General features: G+C 33.6%; 1 protein-coding gene across 1 annotated transcript; it reads left to right on the top strand.

Moving 5' to 3' along the window:
- Nucleotides 1–6,918: 6,918 nt before the first annotated feature.
- On the top strand, nucleotides 6,919–19,270 carry LOC123536959 (transmembrane emp24 domain-containing protein 5-like). Its single transcript, XM_045320477.2, has 4 exons — nucleotides 6,919–7,136; nucleotides 11,880–11,977; nucleotides 12,287–12,485; nucleotides 14,500–19,270. Exons 1-4 carry the CDS (start codon nucleotides 6,996–6,998, stop codon nucleotides 14,734–14,736), a joined length of 675 nt encoding a protein of 224 aa, XP_045176412.2. The 5' UTR covers nucleotides 6,919–6,995; the 3' UTR covers nucleotides 14,737–19,270.
- The last annotated feature ends 2,137 nt before the right edge of the window (nucleotides 19,271–21,407 follow it).

The following is a 21,407-nucleotide window of genomic DNA, read 5'->3' as shown; positions in this document are numbered from 1 at the left end:
CTCTGGATTAAAAGAGTAGAAGACGAGTACACTTTGTGATTTTGTGCAAAGCGTTAGAATATTTGCGGTAAAAAACCAAACGCTATTTAAATCGCCCGAGTATTTTTAAATATACCAAATATTTCAATCCAAAATAAAAAAAAAACTTTTAAAAAATTTTGTCAGTTCTTAGTTAAAGGCAAATATTTCAAAAAAATGAACTTACTTTTTAATGCGGGAATCATTTTTCGTATTGTCAACCCCAAAATTCATACCTGCGTTGCGTTTCAGGACCTTTTTAAAATTTAAAGGTTTCCCTTTGAAACCCTGTTTAAAAAAGGGTTTAAATACTTTTTTGTTCTTTAATAAAAGGGAAAAAGTTAAGATTCATGCATGGGTTGCCTCCCCTAGTAACGATCCAAAAATAGTAATCCCTACTTTTTTTATTAATAAATGTTTCATTTTTACTTAAAGTTAAATTTAAACCATAGTATTATGAATTTTCAATTAAAAACTGCTTTATTTTCCACTTAAAATTAATAAAGTTTCAGAGTGGATAAAATTTATAGAAAGTATTTCCCCCACATTTTTTTCAGTTTATCGGTCTTAACGATTCCGTAATATTTACAAAAAAAATAATACCCTATTGTATATTGTTCTTATTTTGTTTATTCATGATTTTCGAATTTCATTTACAATTTTGTTTGTATATAACGATGTTCCAAAATGTGTACAAATATCATAATAAAATTTTTTTTTGTCTTTTCTTTGTCATAAAATGAAAAAAAATTATTGTTAACTATTCTGGAAGGCGGGGAAACTGTACGTAACGGGTTAAATTCAGTTCACAGAAATGAAGCTTTCTATGTGATGAGGAAATCGTTCCCTAAAAAAAAGGGTGACTGTCCCCTGCCATTAAGAATGATCTTTTTCCCCATCAAGTCTTCTAATATCCTATCAAAGTAAATTGCGCAGCTTTCAGCTTGATTTGCATAAAAACCCGAGTGATCATCTGTGACAAATTTTTGTTTTTCCCCCCCCGCAAGCCGCCTTGCGGGTATTCTTTTTATTTACCACAGCTTGGGCATGGAACCTTTAAAGAAATTAGCATGCGCACTCCCTGCGTTGCTGATCTCGAAATTCTTTCGGCATCCATTTTTTTTTTACTTTTTTTCGCCCCCCAGCCCACGAAGTTACATTCCCTTAACAAAACGTTATTAATTTTTAATAATTAATTAATTGATCAAGATAAGCAGGGCCCAAAAAAACCCACCCTTTTAATCACTTTTTTTGCCCTCAGCAAAAGAGATTAAATCGCGCAAACAACACCGCTATCAAAACTCCCCCAAAATTAATTAAAAATTATTAATTAATTAATTGTTTTGCAAACTGCTCCCTCCGCTCCTGTCCCCCCTCCCACTCCCCTCGTGGGGGATCTCTCCAAACCACTACTTATATGATTTTTGAAGCCTTTTTAGCTGATGCACTTTTGTGTTAATATTAACCTTTAGAATTTTATTGATTAGATCTTAGGCTATTTTATTTTTAGACTGTGGCCAAGATTAGCACCAACGTCTCAGTTTTTACGATGTATAATCTGAAGTTCTGCAGCTGATAATGTGCATTTTATGTTTGATCATGAATTCATGTTTTTCTGTTGCTTATTTTTACTGTAAATTCTGTTACATGTTTTTTGTTGGAGCGGAATAGCTATTCAAAGCTGTTGAAAAGTTGAACCCCCTTGAATAAAAAAAATTTTACCTGTACCTTGTAAAAAGACTACATTCGAAATTATTAGTCCTCAGAATGTTCTGACAAATGTAAAAATACGACTGCGGCCTTACGAAAAACTTACATAGGTTATGCTATCAGAAATTTGATTTGGCTCTTTTTTTTTTTTTTTTACAAAAATCAAGACAACAAATATTTCTAAAGGGGGTCTATATCTAATGGGTCTTCTTGTTCCTTCAAAAACTCTAACAGAATATAAAAAAGTGAAAAGTGTCAACAATCGTTAAGAGTTATCATTACGTTGGGCGCCAAATGCAACAGGCCGGAAATACCTCAGGCATGACCGAGAATTTAATTTCGAAATTCTGAATTTCTAAGCTGCCCGAATAGAAAACTACACTTTCCAATCGGGAAACCCAGAGAGATAGAGAGAGAGAGAGAGAGAGAGAGTACACGAATAAATCACCACCAACAGACCTATTACAACACAGTATATAGCAAAACGGACGAGCGGACATATTCCACAACACATCCATCTACCAAATGAAGTTGTGAGTTTATGTAAGTTTATTTATAGCCTCCACTGGTAGTCCTTCCTCCAACTGGGATTATCCCAGTGCTGGTAATTTTATTTGGTGTAGGGAGGGGAGAGGGCTGGGGCTCGAACTCATGACCACTGGTTTCGTAGTCAGATATAATGTTACCATTGGATCACTTCGTCCGCTCTCCCAGTGAAGTTCGTTTCAATGCTGCTTTGTATCCCGAACTGCACTACACCGTGATTGATTCAACAGTTTATGTTCTATACTCGGATCTTTGTTACCTTGTCTTTCTAATCGGAAGTGACATTTTTGTCCTTTCAATTGATTTGGACCACGGAAGCTACATAGTGACAGAAATAGTGCACATTAAGGGAAATAGCTCACTCCGGGAGTGGTACGTACGTTACAATTAAATCATGTCTCAACGGTAGCAAGTGCTACAACTCATTGCAGTGTCGCTGCATGTAACTTCGTTTATTCAGTTATTATGGCTACTCAAACACTGATTCTACGTTTCATTCATGAGTAAAATTGGTGAATTGAAATGAGGAAGCTATTAATTCTATCACTGTGGAAGTTTGAACATACTTGAACTAATAAGGCTCCTATTATGATTGAATAGTTTTCATTTCAAGAACAATAATGGATATTTAACAGCTGAAATGAAAAACAGACAATGGTAGTTTTATATTTTTTTCAAACTTTTATCAAGTCAAAATTTAGAGCATACAATGTTTCGAAATATTTTGATACAAACTCTACACAAACTTACAGACAGCAACTCGTATACAGTGTTAGAACATGTCTCATTACCATAATTATCGTTGGAAATGGTAGAATATGTGTATGTGCAATTCCCCTTTACACCGAAACCAACTCTTGTTGCAAGAAGCAACAAATTAAGCAGAACCATCTTATAGAATAAAATATAGTAGTAATGGGTACAGCGTATATAGATTTTTTTTTAGCATTAATAAATGTATTATCGTGCATACACCGCACATTTAAAATAACTAACTAGCTCTTAACGAGAAAACAATGGGCATAGCTTAACAGCGGGAGCAATGAAGCCACCTAAGCTGACATGTTCAAGATTAAAAACTGTCTGAACCAATATTTAGTACCCCTAACGCAACATGAATGTCGTGCTGACCGATCTGATAATACAACAGCCCTGAGAACTGTATTTTTAGGTTGTTCAAACATTTTCGAGAGAAATATGGACAGGTTTGGTACGCGAATGCGCGTGCCCCAATCCCCATCTAATACACACATTGTTACGTAGGTGTCTATATTCGGGAGCATGTTACATGTAAAAAAGTTCTGCACTCGTACTTACTATTTAGTCTTTAACCCTTAGCCTGCTAAATTTCTATAATGGACTGGTCCATCATTCAATTTGGGCAATACCATTTATTATTCGAAGGGGTGTTTACTGAAAATTTACTGACTGAATAGCGAACAGTGCAGACCATGATCAGACTGCACGGATGTGCAGGCTGATCTTGGTCTGCACTGGTCGCAAAGGCAGAATTACTGCCGCTAGCAGGCAAAGGGTTAAGATGACTTGATACCCGTGAAAAATATTTCTACTACATAGAAACCTGATCGAGGAAGGAGCTGGCCAATAGCGTTCAATCCAGATAATTATAAGTTATTAAGCCTTACTCATCATTTAACAGCCTGTCTCAGACAAAGCCCCTCCAGTGCTGATCAGTTTTGATTGCTGGACAGTATACCGTAGATGTATATGCTCTTACAGTTCATAGTTCATACAGTTCCGAGACCGTCGATATGTGACCAGTTGTTTCTGTGGTCCTTTTTCCGTTTTCCTTGTGTTTATAATCCAAGAAGTAGTCGCTTTTCGCATTTTATCTAATCTGTCACTTCACTTTTAACTATTTTTCGTGCATATATTCAGACCATTTACAAGTCATTTAAAACCTACATGTCTGACCATTCCATCAGTTCTTTTCGTAGCATTTGCCATTAAACTTCTTAGGACGAAAACATTTTCAGGGGGGTCAATTGGGCCAAAGAGCTATAAAAATAAATTAAACATTTTATATTTCTTGGATCGGGCGAAGACAGAGTTCTGAAATTCTATCTTTATGCTTTTCAGGCATTGTGATATTTGGATGGCTGTCAGTTACTGGAATTCATAGAGTTTTCTCCAATGTTTTTGGAAACTCAACAAAAAATCAAGTGTTTCAAATTTCCTACTGGTCATTAATCAAGGCAATATTTCATTTGAAATTATATCATTTTGAAAAAATGACTCTGCATTTGTTTACAAAAGGTTTGATTATTGATCAGAAATCCTTTGGTTTAACACCCCGCGCCCCACCCCGACATCTTTTATGAAATATGTGTTATCTTTAGCATATTTATGATGAAGCGTAATCTTTTTTGCAGATAGCTTGCCCTAACTCCCTGCTCATAAGTGGAGCCGGTTTTGGGTGTTTCTTTTTCTTTTTGATTGGCGCACGTGTATTGCAACTTCTAAAATGGTAGACTTAAAACAGTCATATATTTACACTCATGATTACTAAAATCGAGATTCTCGAGTTCGTTTTCAAGATCATCATTAATCTACCCTGCTAAACTATGCTTCTAAAATGGACTGGTCTATCTTTCAGTTTGGGCAGTACCATTTGTTATTTGCAAGGTTGTTCACTGAAAATTTACTGACTGAATAGGGAACAGTGCAGGCCAAGATCAGCTTGAACAGATGTGCTGGCTGATCTTGGTCTGCACTGGTCGCAAAGGCAGAATCACTTGCCGCCAGCAGGCTAAAGTTTAGTCCAACTCGTGACGTAATTATCACTTTCATTTCATTTCAGTCTGATATAGATATCACAATAGAAATTGCAACTGTTCCCCAACGTTGAGTTTACACTAGATACTAAGTAAAATAACATCAATGATTTGTGCTTTGCTGTATAGCAAGTTGGGTTTTCTTACATAATTAGTAAGTATCGGATTTCTTTTGGCCGTCTTAATTTTTTTAATGTACGTTTCTAACAAGGCAATCACGCCATTACATTCCTGATTATCATTAGCTGTGTTACAGGTTAATCTCTGCAACCACTGACTACTACAAATACTCCTTTCAAGTAAGGACAACAAGGTATGGAAGAAACTCATTTAGGTTTGAGGCCGTCAGGGTGTGGAACAGTTTGCCAAATGACATGAGAACCATAGATAGGTACAAAGACTTTGTCAGACTGGTCCGCACCTGGACTGGCCCCAAATGTAAATGTGCCATGTGTCAGTGAGTGTATGCTGTATGTTTGCTTATTGTATGTGCTGTTGTCCTGCTTGCTTTGTTTTGCTTGCTTGTTTTTTGTTTGCTTTTTCTCTATCATGCTTTTGTTTTAAAAAATGCTGCTGTTATCACATTTTATGTAAACATGACTCTCTGCGAGAAAGTTGCTGATCAGTTCTTCGCAAATCTGATTTGAGGAGATATCTGCTCTTAATCTCATCTTATCTGTCACACTTTTGTGTTATTTTTGCTAATCAGTTTTTTATTTAGTTACTTTTATGGCAGTTTTTAGGCCTAGGTCAAGATCAGCAGCTTTCCCACAGGTTTTACTTTTTCTATTTTTTCTTTCTTCTGTATAATACTCTTCATGCCTCATTTTTTTTTTTTTTTTTTTTTGTTTTCTTAGTTGCATGGTACAGATTTAGCTTAGTTTTTCCTAGTAATAATCTGCATGTGCTTAAAAAGCCTATTATTAAATATGTGCTCCTCTCTTAGTATGTCTTAGTTTAGTTAATTTTATGTAAATATGTACTGTAAGTTGTCTGTTTTGTTTTTTATGTTTTAACTTGTGTGCTTCTTTTCTCCTAGGGTAGATGACAGATATGGGTGTGGTGGAGTGAATGACCTCTCCAGGCCCTTTTCCCAAATCTACAACTTTCTTTCGGTAGTTTTTTGGGACATTTACTTAGATAGGGTTTTTGTTTTTACACTTGCCACAATACCCATAATGTCATCTACTTATTTGTAATTAACTAATTTTTTTTTTGCTTGATTTAGTATCCCTCTTTTCAGCATGTATGCTTTAATTTAGCTTTTAAGGGGAGTAACAAGGTCAGTAATGTTTATGTACTGTTACAGAGTTACTTCCCTTGTTCTTTTATGACTGCTTTCTCTTTACAGCTGTTTTATTTTTTCATTTTATTTTTGTTATTACTATATCATACGTTTGTCGGGAAATAGCTTTAAGCTAATGTTATTTGTTAATTTCATATCCGACGTAAAATAAAGTTTCTTGTATCTTGTATCTTGTATCTTCCCCCCAGGACTATTGTCCTATGGAATAATCTTCAACCTGACATTCTCTTTCTTCCAACCATTGCATGAGCATCAATGCCGCTATTAGCAACATTGAACATACTTCACCATAACCTTGCTCTTCCACCCTGTTTTTGTCTTTTAAATCACTAACATTTTCCTTTTCCTTTAATTTGGCCCGAATTTCTTTTATTTTCTACTAGCAATTTTGTACCTTGACGCACTCGAACAGATCTACGTCCCTGTAAAGAGTTAGACTGTATTTAAAGAAAGATAGATAAAGGAAGATAGATAGATGGCTAGATAGAAAGTTTCTGCATGATTTCCGTTGTAGAACACTGACAGCATATTCGATTTGGTAAAAGTATTAGCTATTGCCGATGTGTGAACGTACTTCCGGTTAATTTCCAGCTAAGTTTTATTTGTTTACAGTTGAAATAATGCTGTTTCTGGTGTTAACCGGACTTGTCGCAAGTGCTTATGCGTTTGAACAAGATCTCACTGTCAAGGTTGGGGCAGGAAAAATGGAATGCTTCTTTCAACCTGTCAAAAAACCTTTGGGTGTTGAAGTAGAATATCAGGTAACATCACCCCACCCACTTTCAGTCAGTGGGGAAAATCAGTGTGATTTGTTTTTATGTTTAGTTCAATAATGATAGCAACAACCATCAATAAAACCTGAAAATGTGTACAAATATGTACATTTTCTGGATTTTCTCATTTTTTCAAATACGAAAAGCTCTACATATAGTTTGCCAATGAAGAGTAGTTTTTGTTTGTATGTAAGCTGCTAAAGGTAAAGGTAAAGTTTCTTGTTTAACTGGGTAGTCAATGAAAGTCCCCACCTGGAATGGATGGAACAACTTATTTCTAGCCAAGCCCACGGCAGGTGTCATATTTACCTCCCCAGCATCCAGTCTAGGCCGAAACTGCTCGAAACAGTACCAATTTAAGAATTCCTGACGTTTCACCCCCAAGACTTTTCCTCCCCTAGACATTTCACCCCCAAGACATTTCCTCCCAAGACTTTTCACCCCCAATTTTACAAATCCTAGACTTTTCACCCCCAATTTTTAATATAGTGCAAATATCGTGAAATATTTTGTTATTTGATATTTAAAATCTTTTTTATATATATTTGTTAAGGTTGTTAGGGCATTTATGAAGATACTTTGTTACTTTATGGACCATAATTCTATAAAATATACACTGAATTTAGGATAACATACATGTAATCAACTTAATCAATTGATCTTTTTAAGCGTCAATTTGTTGAGACTTCTTAATGGTGATTTTTTTTCTATGTTATTCAAATGGATTCAAGTTTTAATTTTGTAATATAATTATTAAATATATGAGTAGATTTAGATTAAAATAGTAGATGTAAATATAACTAGGGGTTAGAATTAGAGGGTATATGTTCATCCTTTAGTATAATAATGATAGCCTAATTGTGATAACATGTAATATATAATGTAATAATGTATATAATGTAAATATAAGTGCAATATGATGTGTAATTTATTTTTATGATATATATTTCTATATATTTAACAAGGTATATAGTCTCAGGTAACTCAGTATTGAGTGGCAGCATTCGATATGTTTAATGTTATTATATGTAATACATATACGTACTGTGATGTTATTTATGTATGCTGATGAGACTGAAATAAATAAATAAATAAATAAACTAATATGAGAATTTGAAAGTCATTCATTTCATTGTAGGTCAATATTTTAAACTCTTCATAGGTGTTGTGCTCAATCAACACCTTTTGATTGACAGAAATAGGCAATATTTTAAACTCTTCATAGGTGTTGTGATTTAATCAACACCTTTTGATTGACAGGAATAAGTGTTAAAATATAAATGGATTAACTGGCTAACCTGTAGTATATTAAACTTTAATCAATCTAAACCTCGACTGATTTTATGGAAATCAAAAAAACAAACAGATTTATACTTTTCGTTCAAAAATGATGTTGCTTAAAAAATGAAACTAACTTTCAATATCTTGTCTAAGTTTATTTGCAAAATAAATGAATTTTGACAGATTCAGTAATTCCTTCCAATTTTCCATAGACATCAGGTTTACAGAGTGGGCCAACTACAGTAATATGGTTTTAAACATAATAAAATTTCTTCGTAATTCTTTATACAACGGACATACAAGAAGAAAGTGATATTCATTTTCTAAAGAATTAAGATTACAAATTTTACAGTTTATATTATTATGATCTGTGTTGTTATATCTACCTCTTTCAAAATTATGTCATGATAATCTAAATCTACTAAGAGCAAGTTGAAATAAATTTTATCTTCAATTATATTTAAGTATTTTTCAAGATTAAAGGAATGTTTAAATCTACTATAAGAGAGTAATCTTTGAGAATTGTTAATGTTAGCATATCAAGTTTAATAATAATTGTCCAATATTCTCTGAAGATAAAGAATTACTGTTACTATCTTGACTTATCCATATATCCGACAATCCCAGGTTTTCTAACAGCATCTTTATTTGAAACGCCCAGTTTGAATTATTATATGTACAGTAATGTTATTGTTTGCATCGTTACGCATATATTTTTTTTTAGTTTTGTAACTTACTTATCAAAAGTACATTTAATCATCAAAGTCACATTTTCAATCATTGAACAAACAAATGGATTAAAAGATAACCTTGTAAATAACTTATGTTTAAAGTTTATGGTCATCTCTACTAACAAACATCATAAAATCTGTTTTTACTTAATGTATTAACCTAATTATAATACATATCAAATTATTCATAACTATACAACCCCCTCTCTCCAAAAAAAAACATTATAATCATATTTAATAATAAAAACAAATAGGGGGTGAAAAGTCTTCATATGCTATAAAACACCAGACTTTTCACCCCCAAATTGGGGGTGAAAAGTCTTGGAAGGAAAAGTCTTGGGAGGAACAGTCTTGGGGTGAAACGTCTGACACCCCCAATTTAAGTGTATCACCCAGCACTGAACACTAGTTGGGATATCAACCGCGACCGGGAATCGAACCCGGACCGCTGGCGTTGTAGTCCAACCTGCTAACCACTGCGCCACTGACTCCCTCATGTCCACACTAACTCTTTAAAGACTTGAAGGATTTTAAAGAAACGTTCACAGTTTTTCTCCACATCCAGTCAACGTGCAGACTGGTAACCACTTGTGGGAATGGATTCAAACATCAAACATGTACTCACTATGATAAACTGACTTACACAGCGCAGGTCCTTTAACTCTATTTTGCTTTTTTACAGAATTATGCGAAAATGAACAACACACACACATTTTTGGACTTTGTAATTCTTGGTTAAGTTTTTGTCAGTACCGGATTTTGGTGCGTATAGGTCGCACTTTTTCTACCCATTTTGCTGCCTGAAAAAGTTCCTGCGACCTATACGACGGATCATTGCCAGCAGAATTTTTTTTCGGGCTAATTTTCTGACCGTAGCTCTCGCAAATGGCGTGCATCTGTTACGAACGAACAAAATGGATAAAACGTATCAATATCAGCGGCTTTTCAACCAATAGCGGTTACTTTCAATAAAATATATCGTAAATAACCCATACAGACTATTAAAATTACGAATGACGTTAATTCAAAGATGTTTTTGCAGTTTGAATTAGGTTTATTACTACTTTCGTTTTACTGGACGCCATTGACATGTACTCCGGGTTGGATAAAATCCGGACAGATCCGTCCTCCATTCCAAACATTGTTTATACTAATTCTTAGTGTATTAAAAAACTTGAAAGATAAATTTTTTACTTTTGATTTTTAAATAAAAGAAAAAAATCCAAAAAGAGATATTTTGTTAATCTTTTAACTCAGAATCAAAAGAATGCGGTTAATGACATGACGCGGAAAGGTGTTATAATTGCAGTGCAAACAATTCACACTTTCACTTGCATAATTACAGAATGTAAACACAAACCGACTGCTGCCAATTAGTGTCAAAAAGCCGCTTTTCTTTGATTTGAGATGTAGTCTGTTACCGATACTACTGTTGGTACGAAACGGTTGGGATCGAAAATAACACTTTGCGATTTCCACCAATCAGGATCTGATAATAATTCAGTCCGCGGCATCAATATGGCCGCCGCCATAACTTTTTTGCCGGTAAATATTGCTGAGGAAAAAATCCGAAATTTAACTGCAACTAATACGCTAGAACTTAAATTTTCGGACAATTTTCAGAGCAAAAATTAGATATGGACTATACACTACCGCGACCTATACGCACCAAAATACGGTAGTGCTAAGCTGGTATCTCTCTAATGGGAATGGATTGAAACTTCACACACTTGTTTATTGTGATGATCTGACATGCAGTGCTCTGGTTCCATAACTCAAAGTTCTTACAAAATTATGACCCTTTTTTAACTATGCGGTTTTTAAAAAAAAAAATTTTGTATGAAAGTTGGTATCTCAGTACCCACTGTTGGGAATATATTAAAACTTTGCTCAATAATTATTGTTCTCCGTGGTGAGTTGACTATCATTTTTAGGTTCCATAACTCTATTTTGCATTTTTACAAAATTATGCCCCTTTTTTCGACTTGTTTTCATTCAGTTGACAAGGCTGTTGAATAGTCGAGCATTGCTGTCCTCTGACAGCTCTTTATTATTCACCACTTTAATCGCAGATTTGCCAAGTAATGAGTGACAGTGCAGACCCTGAAAATATGACTTGCATAGATCTCTATTTTTGTGTCCTAAATCATTTGGATGAGACAGTGACTTTTGATTTAGACATTTTTACAACGTTGATTTTGCCTTTCAGCTCTTTCTAGCTTTATGTAGCTAGATTAAGCAGTTCAGCTAATTTGTGACACTGCTGGGACCTGATATACTCTTGACAGTTTGTGGCAGTTACTCAAGCTGATGATGAACACATATGCTGGGCCATCTGTTATGAAACATTATTATGATAATGTAAATTCAAAAAACCACACAATCTTGTCAAATAGTGTTTTGCTTTAAAGACTGAACTAAACATTATTATATACTTAAACTGTGTACACAGGACACAGCCATTTATAACTTCAATCAGTATCTGAAAGTGTCGTATCTTTTACCCTCTGATTGGAGGCATTTTAGACATTCCTGGATAGACATTTAATTCCTTTGTTAAATATCATACATTTGTATGTATAAAGACTAAAACTGGACATGATAAAAACTGAAAGGTGGGTACTAATCTTCAGAAATTATATATCACCTTAAATCAGATTCTAAGAGACCTTATTAGCATGCATGATTCCATCTCTCAAGAGTGTGCCTAATTTTTCAGGTGATAGATGGGGGTGATCTGGACATCAACTTTTTTGTGCAATCTCCAGATGGGAGGGTGCTTATTTCTGAACATAGAAAAACAGACAACTTTCATAGGTAAAATTTTGATATTCTTGCACATCGGATCGGAGTTTCTGGTGAAATAACTCATAACTAAAGCTTTCACTCCAGTATGTAAGATGACCCTCATAACATAATTTTTTTGACAGATTACATTTATGTAGTGGGTTCATGTGGTAATTTATATATTGTTACCTAAAATCAGATAAAAATCAGATACATCTTTGCAGTAAGTTCCCTCCCACTCACACATTGGAGTTGAACATTGAATATATAAGATTTATTTTCTTCTTTTATAGTTATCCAAAATATTACTGGCGTTATATGTATAAATTCTTTTTTCAGAGTAGAAATTCCTCAAGCAGGTGATATGAAAGTGTGCTTAGATAATACGTTCAGCCATTTTGCTAACAAAATTGTATTTTTTGAGCTCATCTCTGATGATGAAGTTAATTTAGGCGATGAGGATGAGAAGGAACCAGACTGGGACAGTGCAAAAGAAGAAATACGTGAACTCATGGATATGACAATTGAAGACTTAAAGGTAAATATATTTTAACCTTTACCCTGCTAAATTTCAGAAATGAGCTGGTCCATCATTCAATTTGGGCAATACCATTAAGTATTGGAAGGTGTGTTCACTGACAATTTACTGACTGAATAGTGAACAGTGTAGACCATGATCAGCCTGCACTGGTTGCAAAAGCAGAATCACTTGCCGCCAGCAGGCTTAAGGTTAAACTCAAATCAGAATATCTGCTACAACCAGGAATTGAACCTAGATGGTTCATATAGTAAGCATACCTGCTAGCTCCTGTGTCACTCAATTCCTAAATGTATTTCTTTTAAGGTAGTTCTGCACGTTTGATAAACTGGAAGTGATGGCATAACGTCATTTATCCGGAAAACGTAGAGTAAAGCCTGGATTCGGCATACAAAAATGAAAATCATTTTATGAATTAATGACAACTTGTGAGTAAACTTATTAAAATGGCACTGCTACTGTATTTCTGAAGTCAAAATATGATGTTAAAACATATGACATGTTAAATAATTCAAAATTATGTCTTAAAATTAGCGTGGAATATTCGGTTCACTTTAATCATGGTCAAATATCGCAAAAATAAGCACACGGACCTATACATTTTATTTCACCACATTATAGGCCATGTGTTTATTTACAACTGTGAGAAGTTTTATCAGAATCTACATTGTAGAAAAATTTCTATTCGCAAAAATGTTTTGAAAGTTATGATTTTCCCATAGACTCTGATTATGAAAAATTGCCTGAAGTCGAAAGTTTTCAAATCAGTCTAGCAAAAAATCAAGCACACGACCCTATCCTTTTTATTTGCTGAATTTTCTAGGTCTCTTCTGAAGTTTTCAAAAATTTGAGTTTTATCAAATTCTACATTGTAGAAAAAATTTTGATCCAAACGTACAGAACTGCCTTAAGGAAATAAATGCATACAAATAAGAGATTTTTCATTTATTTAGGTTTTTAAGTAACTCATGAGCTTTTGTGCTTGTGACACATAATGCATGGTAGGTTCACACATTCATATAAGGTTTACACATTATGCATAGCAGGTCCACACATATTGTGTATTACGGTAAGTTCACAAGCAGTGCATCATTGCATTTAAGGTTCACACATAATGCATATCAGGTCCTTATGTAATGCATATTAGGTTTATACATAATGCATATCAGGTCCTTATGTAATGCATATTAGGTTTATACATAATGCATATCAGGTCCTTATGTCATATTAGGTTTATACATAATGCATATCCGGTCCTTATGTAATGCATATTAGGTTTATACATAATGCATATCAGGTCCTTACGTAATGCATATTAGGTTTATACATAATGCATATTAGGTCCTTACGTAATGCATATTAGGTTTATACATAATGCATATCAGGTCCTTACGTAATGCATATTAGGTTTATACATAATGCATATCAGGTCCTTACGTAATGCATATTAGGTTTATACATAATGCATATCAGGTCCTTATGTAATGCATATTAGGTTTATACATAATGCATATCAGGTCCTTATGTAATGCATATTAGGTCCTTACGTAATGCATATTAGGTTTATACATAATGCATATTAGGTCCTTATGTAATGCATATTAGGTTTATACATAATGCATATCAGGTCCTTATGTAATGCATATCAGGTCCTTACGTAATGCATATTAGGTTTATACATAATGCATATCAGGTCCTTCTGTAATGCATATTAGGTTTATACATAATGCATATTAGGTCCTTATGTAATGCATATTAGGTTTATACATAATGCATATCAGGTCCTTATGTAATGCATATTAGGTTTATACATAATGCATATAAGGATGTAATGCATATTAGGTCCTTGTACCATATATTTCATATATAATGCATCTTACTGCCTAAATTGGCTGAAACTGCAGAATTTTATGCTGATGGAATTAAACAACTTTAAAGTATACATGTGTATAAAGTATGTTTCTATATACACAGATGGTTTGGCTTTAATCTGGTACTAAATTTTGTATTTCAGGATATGCTTGACAAGATGGGACAGAATTTAGACAAGTCTCGCAATCTTCAAACAGTTTTGAAAATGTACGAAGCTAGAGACAGAAACATTGTAGAGTCAAATTTTGACCGAGTCAACTTCTTTTCCTGCGTCCAACTCGCAATAATGCTGAGTGTAGGACTCGTCCAAGTATTTTTAATTCGAAGCCTATTTGAAGATAAAAGCCGAGTCAGTGGACTAATGAAGTCAAAGACGTAATAAGGCGAATATAAGAATTAGGTTCATAAATGATGTTGTTTCCACAACTTAAACTTGTTTTGGTGAGAGAGTTTATTAGGATATTTCCAGATATGATAGTGATATATTTGTTTTGATGTTTATTCTTTAAAGAGAAATTGTTACGGGAGACTTTTATGCCATGTTGCATAGAGTAAAATTGTACTCTGTTGAGTATAGCATGTTTTACATGCAATTGAAGGTTTGAAAATATATGAAATATTCACAAAAGATTTTATGGGAAATAATTTTTATGTTGAACTCATTATTACGGAAAATGTTCTGCATTTTGAATCAAGGGAAATTTAGATCATACTGTTCAACTGGATAAATTTTCTTTAGTATATTTTTGGAAATTATCTTAAAAATGAATCTTATTTGCATTTTGATGTTAATTCTTATTTCTGTAGACATAAACCATTTGTACTATGTACATTAAGTACATGAAGAAATAGCAAGTTGATTTTCTATCATTTTAATAATTTACCGGTATGAAAATTTGCAAAATTATTTAAATTACAGTTTCACCCTGTTCTGCAGTATTAGTTGAGTTAGTAAATATTATATTTGAAAGTGCAATTTTGAAGAAAATTAGTTATTTACAAGATGTGTATTATCATGCTATACAGTGATACACTGTTTGCTGGAGCATCATTGAATGAGGCCTCTGGACTTGCTCGCTCTGTTTATGTGGTCTGTAGTCATTTTCCTTATATTCCATATATTTTGGATCACTAGAGACACTGGATAGCTTTGAATATTTTGCTGATCCCCATGTGGCCAGTTTTTTATTGTTTTATATGGAACTGAACAAAAGAACTGAACAAGATCAGGCAGAACTCCTTCTCACAGGCTATAGTGAAGAATAAGATTCATAAAGATGCATTTAAAGACATTACAACATCTCTTTCAATGTTTACAAATGCCCGGGAATATTACAAAAAAAAGTTAAAGTTCATGTTGTCATGAGATTCATTATTCATTCCAAGTATTATTGCCTTGTACATCCTGGGCCCATGTTTATCAAGATTATGAGTTTTAAATTTATACAGTCCCAAAAATGCCAAGAACAAAATTGTGGCACTAAAACGTATCGAGGTGAAAGAACTTTTAAAATCGATGCCCCAGAAGTAAGAATTTAAGTGTTACTCACGACATACTGTGTCCTATACATTTTCGGAAACTGCATTCAAAAGGCCATAACCTAAATTTAAAATCATGCATGTGTGGCACTGTTTATTTAACCTAAAATCACATTTCATTAGTAATAAAAAGGTCATATCTGCTACTTACATCCCATTTTTGGTCCAGTTGGGAAATATCTACTTACAACAAAGATTATACCTGCTACTTACAAAATATTGTATTATGTGACTTTTGGTACATAAATTACATAGTAAAAATGGTTGTAAGTGGCAGATACAACCTTTCTAATAAGGCTAAAAAAGCATAAGTATGTCCAATTGCCGAAATATTATAGGCATTACTGGCACTGTCAGTATTTAAAAGCATTAGCTTAGAGGTTGCCAAATGGCCAGGAACAGTTTTAGTGAGAAATCAGTAACACAAAAGAGTTTTTTCACTTTTTCAGAAGTAGCGTTTTTCACTTGTACCTTTACATTCTGGGATGTAATATTTTTTATAGCCGTAGGAGTTCTGATGGAGTGTGATTAGAATATGTGTTTATCTTAAACAAGAAATAAAAATAAATTACAGCTGTTCAAAGTCAAACCTTGAATGTTGATAGATATGGATTCTGTTGTATATTTCTTATGGCTTGAACAAATTTCCAATTAAAATGCTCATATTTATTCTGCTGAAACTCATGTACACATGTATATTTATGCTCTATGTCTGTAAGTTTGTCACTTTGTTTAGATACCAGTTATATTCATTTGATAATTGTGATGCATCGAAAATGTTTGATCAGATAGGTAAGGTGTTAATTCTACCTCCTTTTACAAGCCTAGATATAAGTTATTTAGGAAAACCTAGCTCGAGTGTCTTTTAGGCTTCTATTCTCTTTTTCAGTTTGAAGCATTTTATAAAACCATGCTGGTGTAAGGAAAATAAAATACACATTTATGTAAAGCACTAGTGCTTGAAATCCATTTTCAGTTTGATTTTGCACTAAAGTTTAACTCTCACCATGCTAAATTTCTATTATTAACTTATCCATCTTTCTATTTGGACAGTTCCATTAACTGTTAAAAGGGGTGCATACCAAAAAGTTACTGACTGAATGGTGAACAGTGCAGATTATGATCAGATCTGCACTGGCCGCAAGGGCAGAATTAATCATGTTAAGCATGATATGGGTAAATGGCGTTATCAGTTTATTTAGAGAAACTTACTTATATGGACAACTGTTTCTAAAAAATGAACATAAAACTGTTGTTTCAATACATATTAAAATAATCAGAGTAACATCTTTACACGAAAACATGTAAAAATTTTCTCTTCAAGATACTGTTGTTTTCATGACAGGAGCTTTTTCATCTAAACCAGTTATTTCAGGAGAACAGATATTGGAAAGGCAGTCAGTACCTTTGCAGAATCTTTCCATATGCTTTTGAAAATAAAACTTACATACAATGTTCATATTAAAGTGAGCCACATTCATGTTGAAAAATGTTCCACTAATTAAGTGCTGTAGAATTATATATAATACATGGACGGAGGTTAAAAATACGCAACATGATGTTAGATATTTTAGTTTACATTGCAGATATGTATGTATTATGATTACTTATTTCTGGCCTTGGAACAAATTTTAAGGAAATGTATGCATTTTTGTACGAGTATCTGTTAATCATACTAAATAAGCATCAGCATAATTTTTTCTGGCATGAAGTGTTTACAGAAAATCAACCATAATTATGTGTAAGTCTTGTATGTGGATCTTTTACAGAAGTCAGCAATCTCTCTAGCTCAACTTTATTTTAAGTTTTTGCTGTACACAGACTTATTGGTAGGAAGTAGAACATAATACAATCTTATATTGTTTAATTTATATGTTAACATGTGCTACCTTATAGATATTTGATGATGAAATCCGCAAGTTTTTATTTACGTTTTATGTTGTGATGTTTCATAGGAGTTACTATATTTACAAAGTAAATCTCTTTAAGAGTGCAATGGAAGTCTATATCTTCATGTTAAATACAATTAACACTAAAACATTGGTTGAAACTGCTATCATATATTATACCTGTATACCATTTGAGCCGCGCCATGAGAAAACCAACATAGTGGCTTCGCGACCAACATGGATCCAGACCAGCCTGCGCATCCGCACAGTCTGTTCAAGATCCATGCTGTTCGCTTTCAAAGCCCATTGCAATAAGAGAAACCGTTAGCGAACAGCTTGGATCCTGACTATCCATGCAGGCTGGTCTGGATCCATGCTGGTCGCAAAGCCATTATGTTGGTTTTCTCATGGCGTGGCTTATTTTGCATTTATGTTGAACTCAATCATGATTATAAACAACAGATAATTTGTTCCAGTACACACTTACAAAAAACACCAAATACAAAACCATGATACTGTGAAATCATTTAATTTTGTGGACGTAAAATTTTATAGTTTTGGCTAAAATGGTTATTTCATGAGGATTATGAATTTGAATGGAAATGTAACTTGTTTGTTGGGACTGAATGACTCAACCACTGCAATAAGTCCCCCATGAAAACTGATGATTTCACATTATGCATTGTGAGAATTGTCAGTTACCTAAATTATGGTTACCATAGTTATGAACATTTCAGTACATAAAACAAATAGAGGTATTGAGATAAAAGATTCTAGGAGCACAAAGATCCTGATTTATTGAGCAAAACCACTAAAGGTAACAAAATCACATAGGTTTTGGGCATATTTTGTTATATGTATGTATATTTTTCATTCTGTCATATTTCTGTGTTCATTAAACCACCAAACAATCATGTACAAATTATTATATTTTTGTGCATTTAATTTTCTGCTTAAGATTGCTAGGGAACATGATTTATTTTTGAGCATGTGATTTGTTGTTGTAACAGTGCTGTATCTAATTGTGGAATAAAGTGAATTAATGCTTGAATTCTGTGAATATGAGACATCTTTCCTCCATGAAATTTTTAATAATGTAGAACTTATTGGGACAATAAAGAATTCATTAAAATAATTCATGTTGCATTTAGGCATCTTCACACCTTTTGTGAACAATTAGTGTAGAAATTTTGTACTAAAGGAATTAATTTTTTAAGTTTTTCCATTTACTGTAAGAAATTGGATATAGGCTAGAACAGGTAATCTTCTGTGTTAAAGTACATTTATCAAACACTGTTTACTTCTAATGTGGGAAAAGAATTACAAATTCTTCTTAAATTGAAACTAAATCTCATCGAGTTTATTACACATTTGATATATTTGCTTATTTTGTTAGATATTCGAATGTTAATGTATTGGTGTTGACTTTATTTGTAGGTGATCATAATCTATGCAATAAAAAATATGTCCCCATTTTCTGAAGAGCTTATTTGTTGTGGTTTTTTATTGGGGTCCTTTGATCAGTTTTTGTTCAGTATCTGGACACTTAACTTTTTTGGACGACTCCTTCTGGTACATGGGGTTTGTAGGTGGTGATCACCATTGCACCATGATTGATTTAAAAAACAAATGATGAAAAATTGAAGCATACCTTCTCAGCTGCGATTTTAGATAACTTAAGTGTACTTTGAAGTCAAGAATGTCATGGTCATAGGGACATTAGAACAGAATTCAAAATTTGATGATTTACTAAACAAGTGATTCTTAAAACTTTGAAGCTTCTTGATAGATGGAAAACTGAGTTTTGGTACATAGTTGAGAGTAATATAAAATTTCAAGTTCAGTTCATCAGTACAGGAATGGCTTGATCAAGTTATTTAGTGTTAGTTAAATATTAGTGTTTGATCCAACCTTGACTGGTAAATTCTGCACCATTTTATCATTTTAGGCAAGTATATAAAAAAAGAAGGGCAATTCTGTTCTTAGTTCTGTAGCTGTTTTTAGGCATTATTGGGATATAAAAATTAGCCAACAAATCCAGGAGGCCTTAATGAAAATTTCTAGTGAACTGTTTGGGCGAGTTGTGCAACATAATTATTTCTTCATCACAGTTCTATATCTCCAATTTTACCTATCCTCTATATTTGGTATCTTTGGTGCAATTATGTTGAGCTTTTATTAGTAGTGTCAATGGGGCTACTGGTATCTGCATTTAAAATGGCCCTGGTCAGGTGGTGCGTCCCATTGTCGTTGTTCCCAGCAATGTTTGCCACCCATATAGGTTTCTGGTGGCAACTTTTAATCAGCTTACAAACAAACTGGATTATTCTTGATTTGTCTTAAGTCATTAACACATCACTAATATACATGATCTTTAATCAGGGAGCTTGTGTTTTACAGTATCCAGAATGAATATAGAGTGGCCGATGTGACCATTATAATAATTATGGGCAAGCATTTCCGAATACATACTTCCAAGAAATTGTCTTTAACACCAGAAAGTGATGTTAAGGTGACTGTGATATGTTACATATTTTACTGTATACATGCAACCCACAGGTAAATTCATGAGAAAATCATTAGTGGTAGATTTCTTTTGCTGTTTCATGATTACTAAATTGCCGGAGGCTGAACAGTGATTTCTTGGTCATGGAAATTTATTACTTTGTGGGAAAAATTGAAACCATTTTATTTGAAAATTTATTTTTGAGCTCACCTGAGCACAAAGTGCTCATAACTATTGTGATCACGCTGTATTAAGTTGTCCATCGTCAACAATTGTGTTTAAACGATATCTCCTAAACCACTGAATGGATTTTGATAAAATTTGGCCTGGATGTTCCTTGGGTGGACCTCTACCAAAGGTGTTCAAACGGTTTGCTTGGTTGCACATAGGGGCTGCCAGAGCTAAAAACAGAAAAATCTTCAAACAACATCTCCTAAACGGATTGTCCAATTTTGAAATTATTTCACACAAATAGTCCTTATGTCATCCTCTACTTATTGTTCAAATTATACCAGTTCGTCAAAAAAAAAAAATTGCCACCAGGGGGCATGGTCACTTTTCCTTATATGTATATAGTAGAAATTATGAAAAATCTCCTTGCATGAAACTGCTGGCCCGGTTTTGAAATAATTTTACACAAATGGTCCTTGTGTTACAGAAGCCAATTAATCAGGAGATCATCAGTTTGAATGCACCAGAAAATTGTATGTTGAAATGAACCTGGTGATCCTGTATTGAAATGAACCAAACCTGAGGCTATTGTTTCCAATAAACCAGATCAGAGATTTAAATGAAAGGAGATCACAGCTTTAAATGAAGCAGGATATTGTAAGTTGGAATCCCAGGCAATGTCTTTGTGATGACTGATGAAGATGACAGATTGAAGATCTTTGTCCTTCACTCACTTTTAGTGTATAGCTTAACCCTTAGACTGCTAAATTTCTAAAATGGACTGGTCTATCATTCAATTTGGTCAGTACCACTTACTATTCAAAGGTGTGTTCTCTGAAAATTTACTGACTGAATAGTGAACAGTGCAGACCATGATCAGCCTGACCAAGATTGTTCAAATTATTTTGATTTGTCAAAAGAAAAAGAGGGCGTGGTAATTTTCCT

The sequence above is a fragment of the Mercenaria mercenaria genome, chromosome 17 (genome assembly GCF_021730395.1).
Source record: "Mercenaria mercenaria strain notata chromosome 17, MADL_Memer_1, whole genome shotgun sequence".
NCBI lineage: Eukaryota > Metazoa > Mollusca > Bivalvia > Venerida > Veneridae > Mercenaria > Mercenaria mercenaria.
Note: the sequence above shows the minus strand (reverse complement) of the source record. Positions and strands in the feature narration are given on the sequence as shown.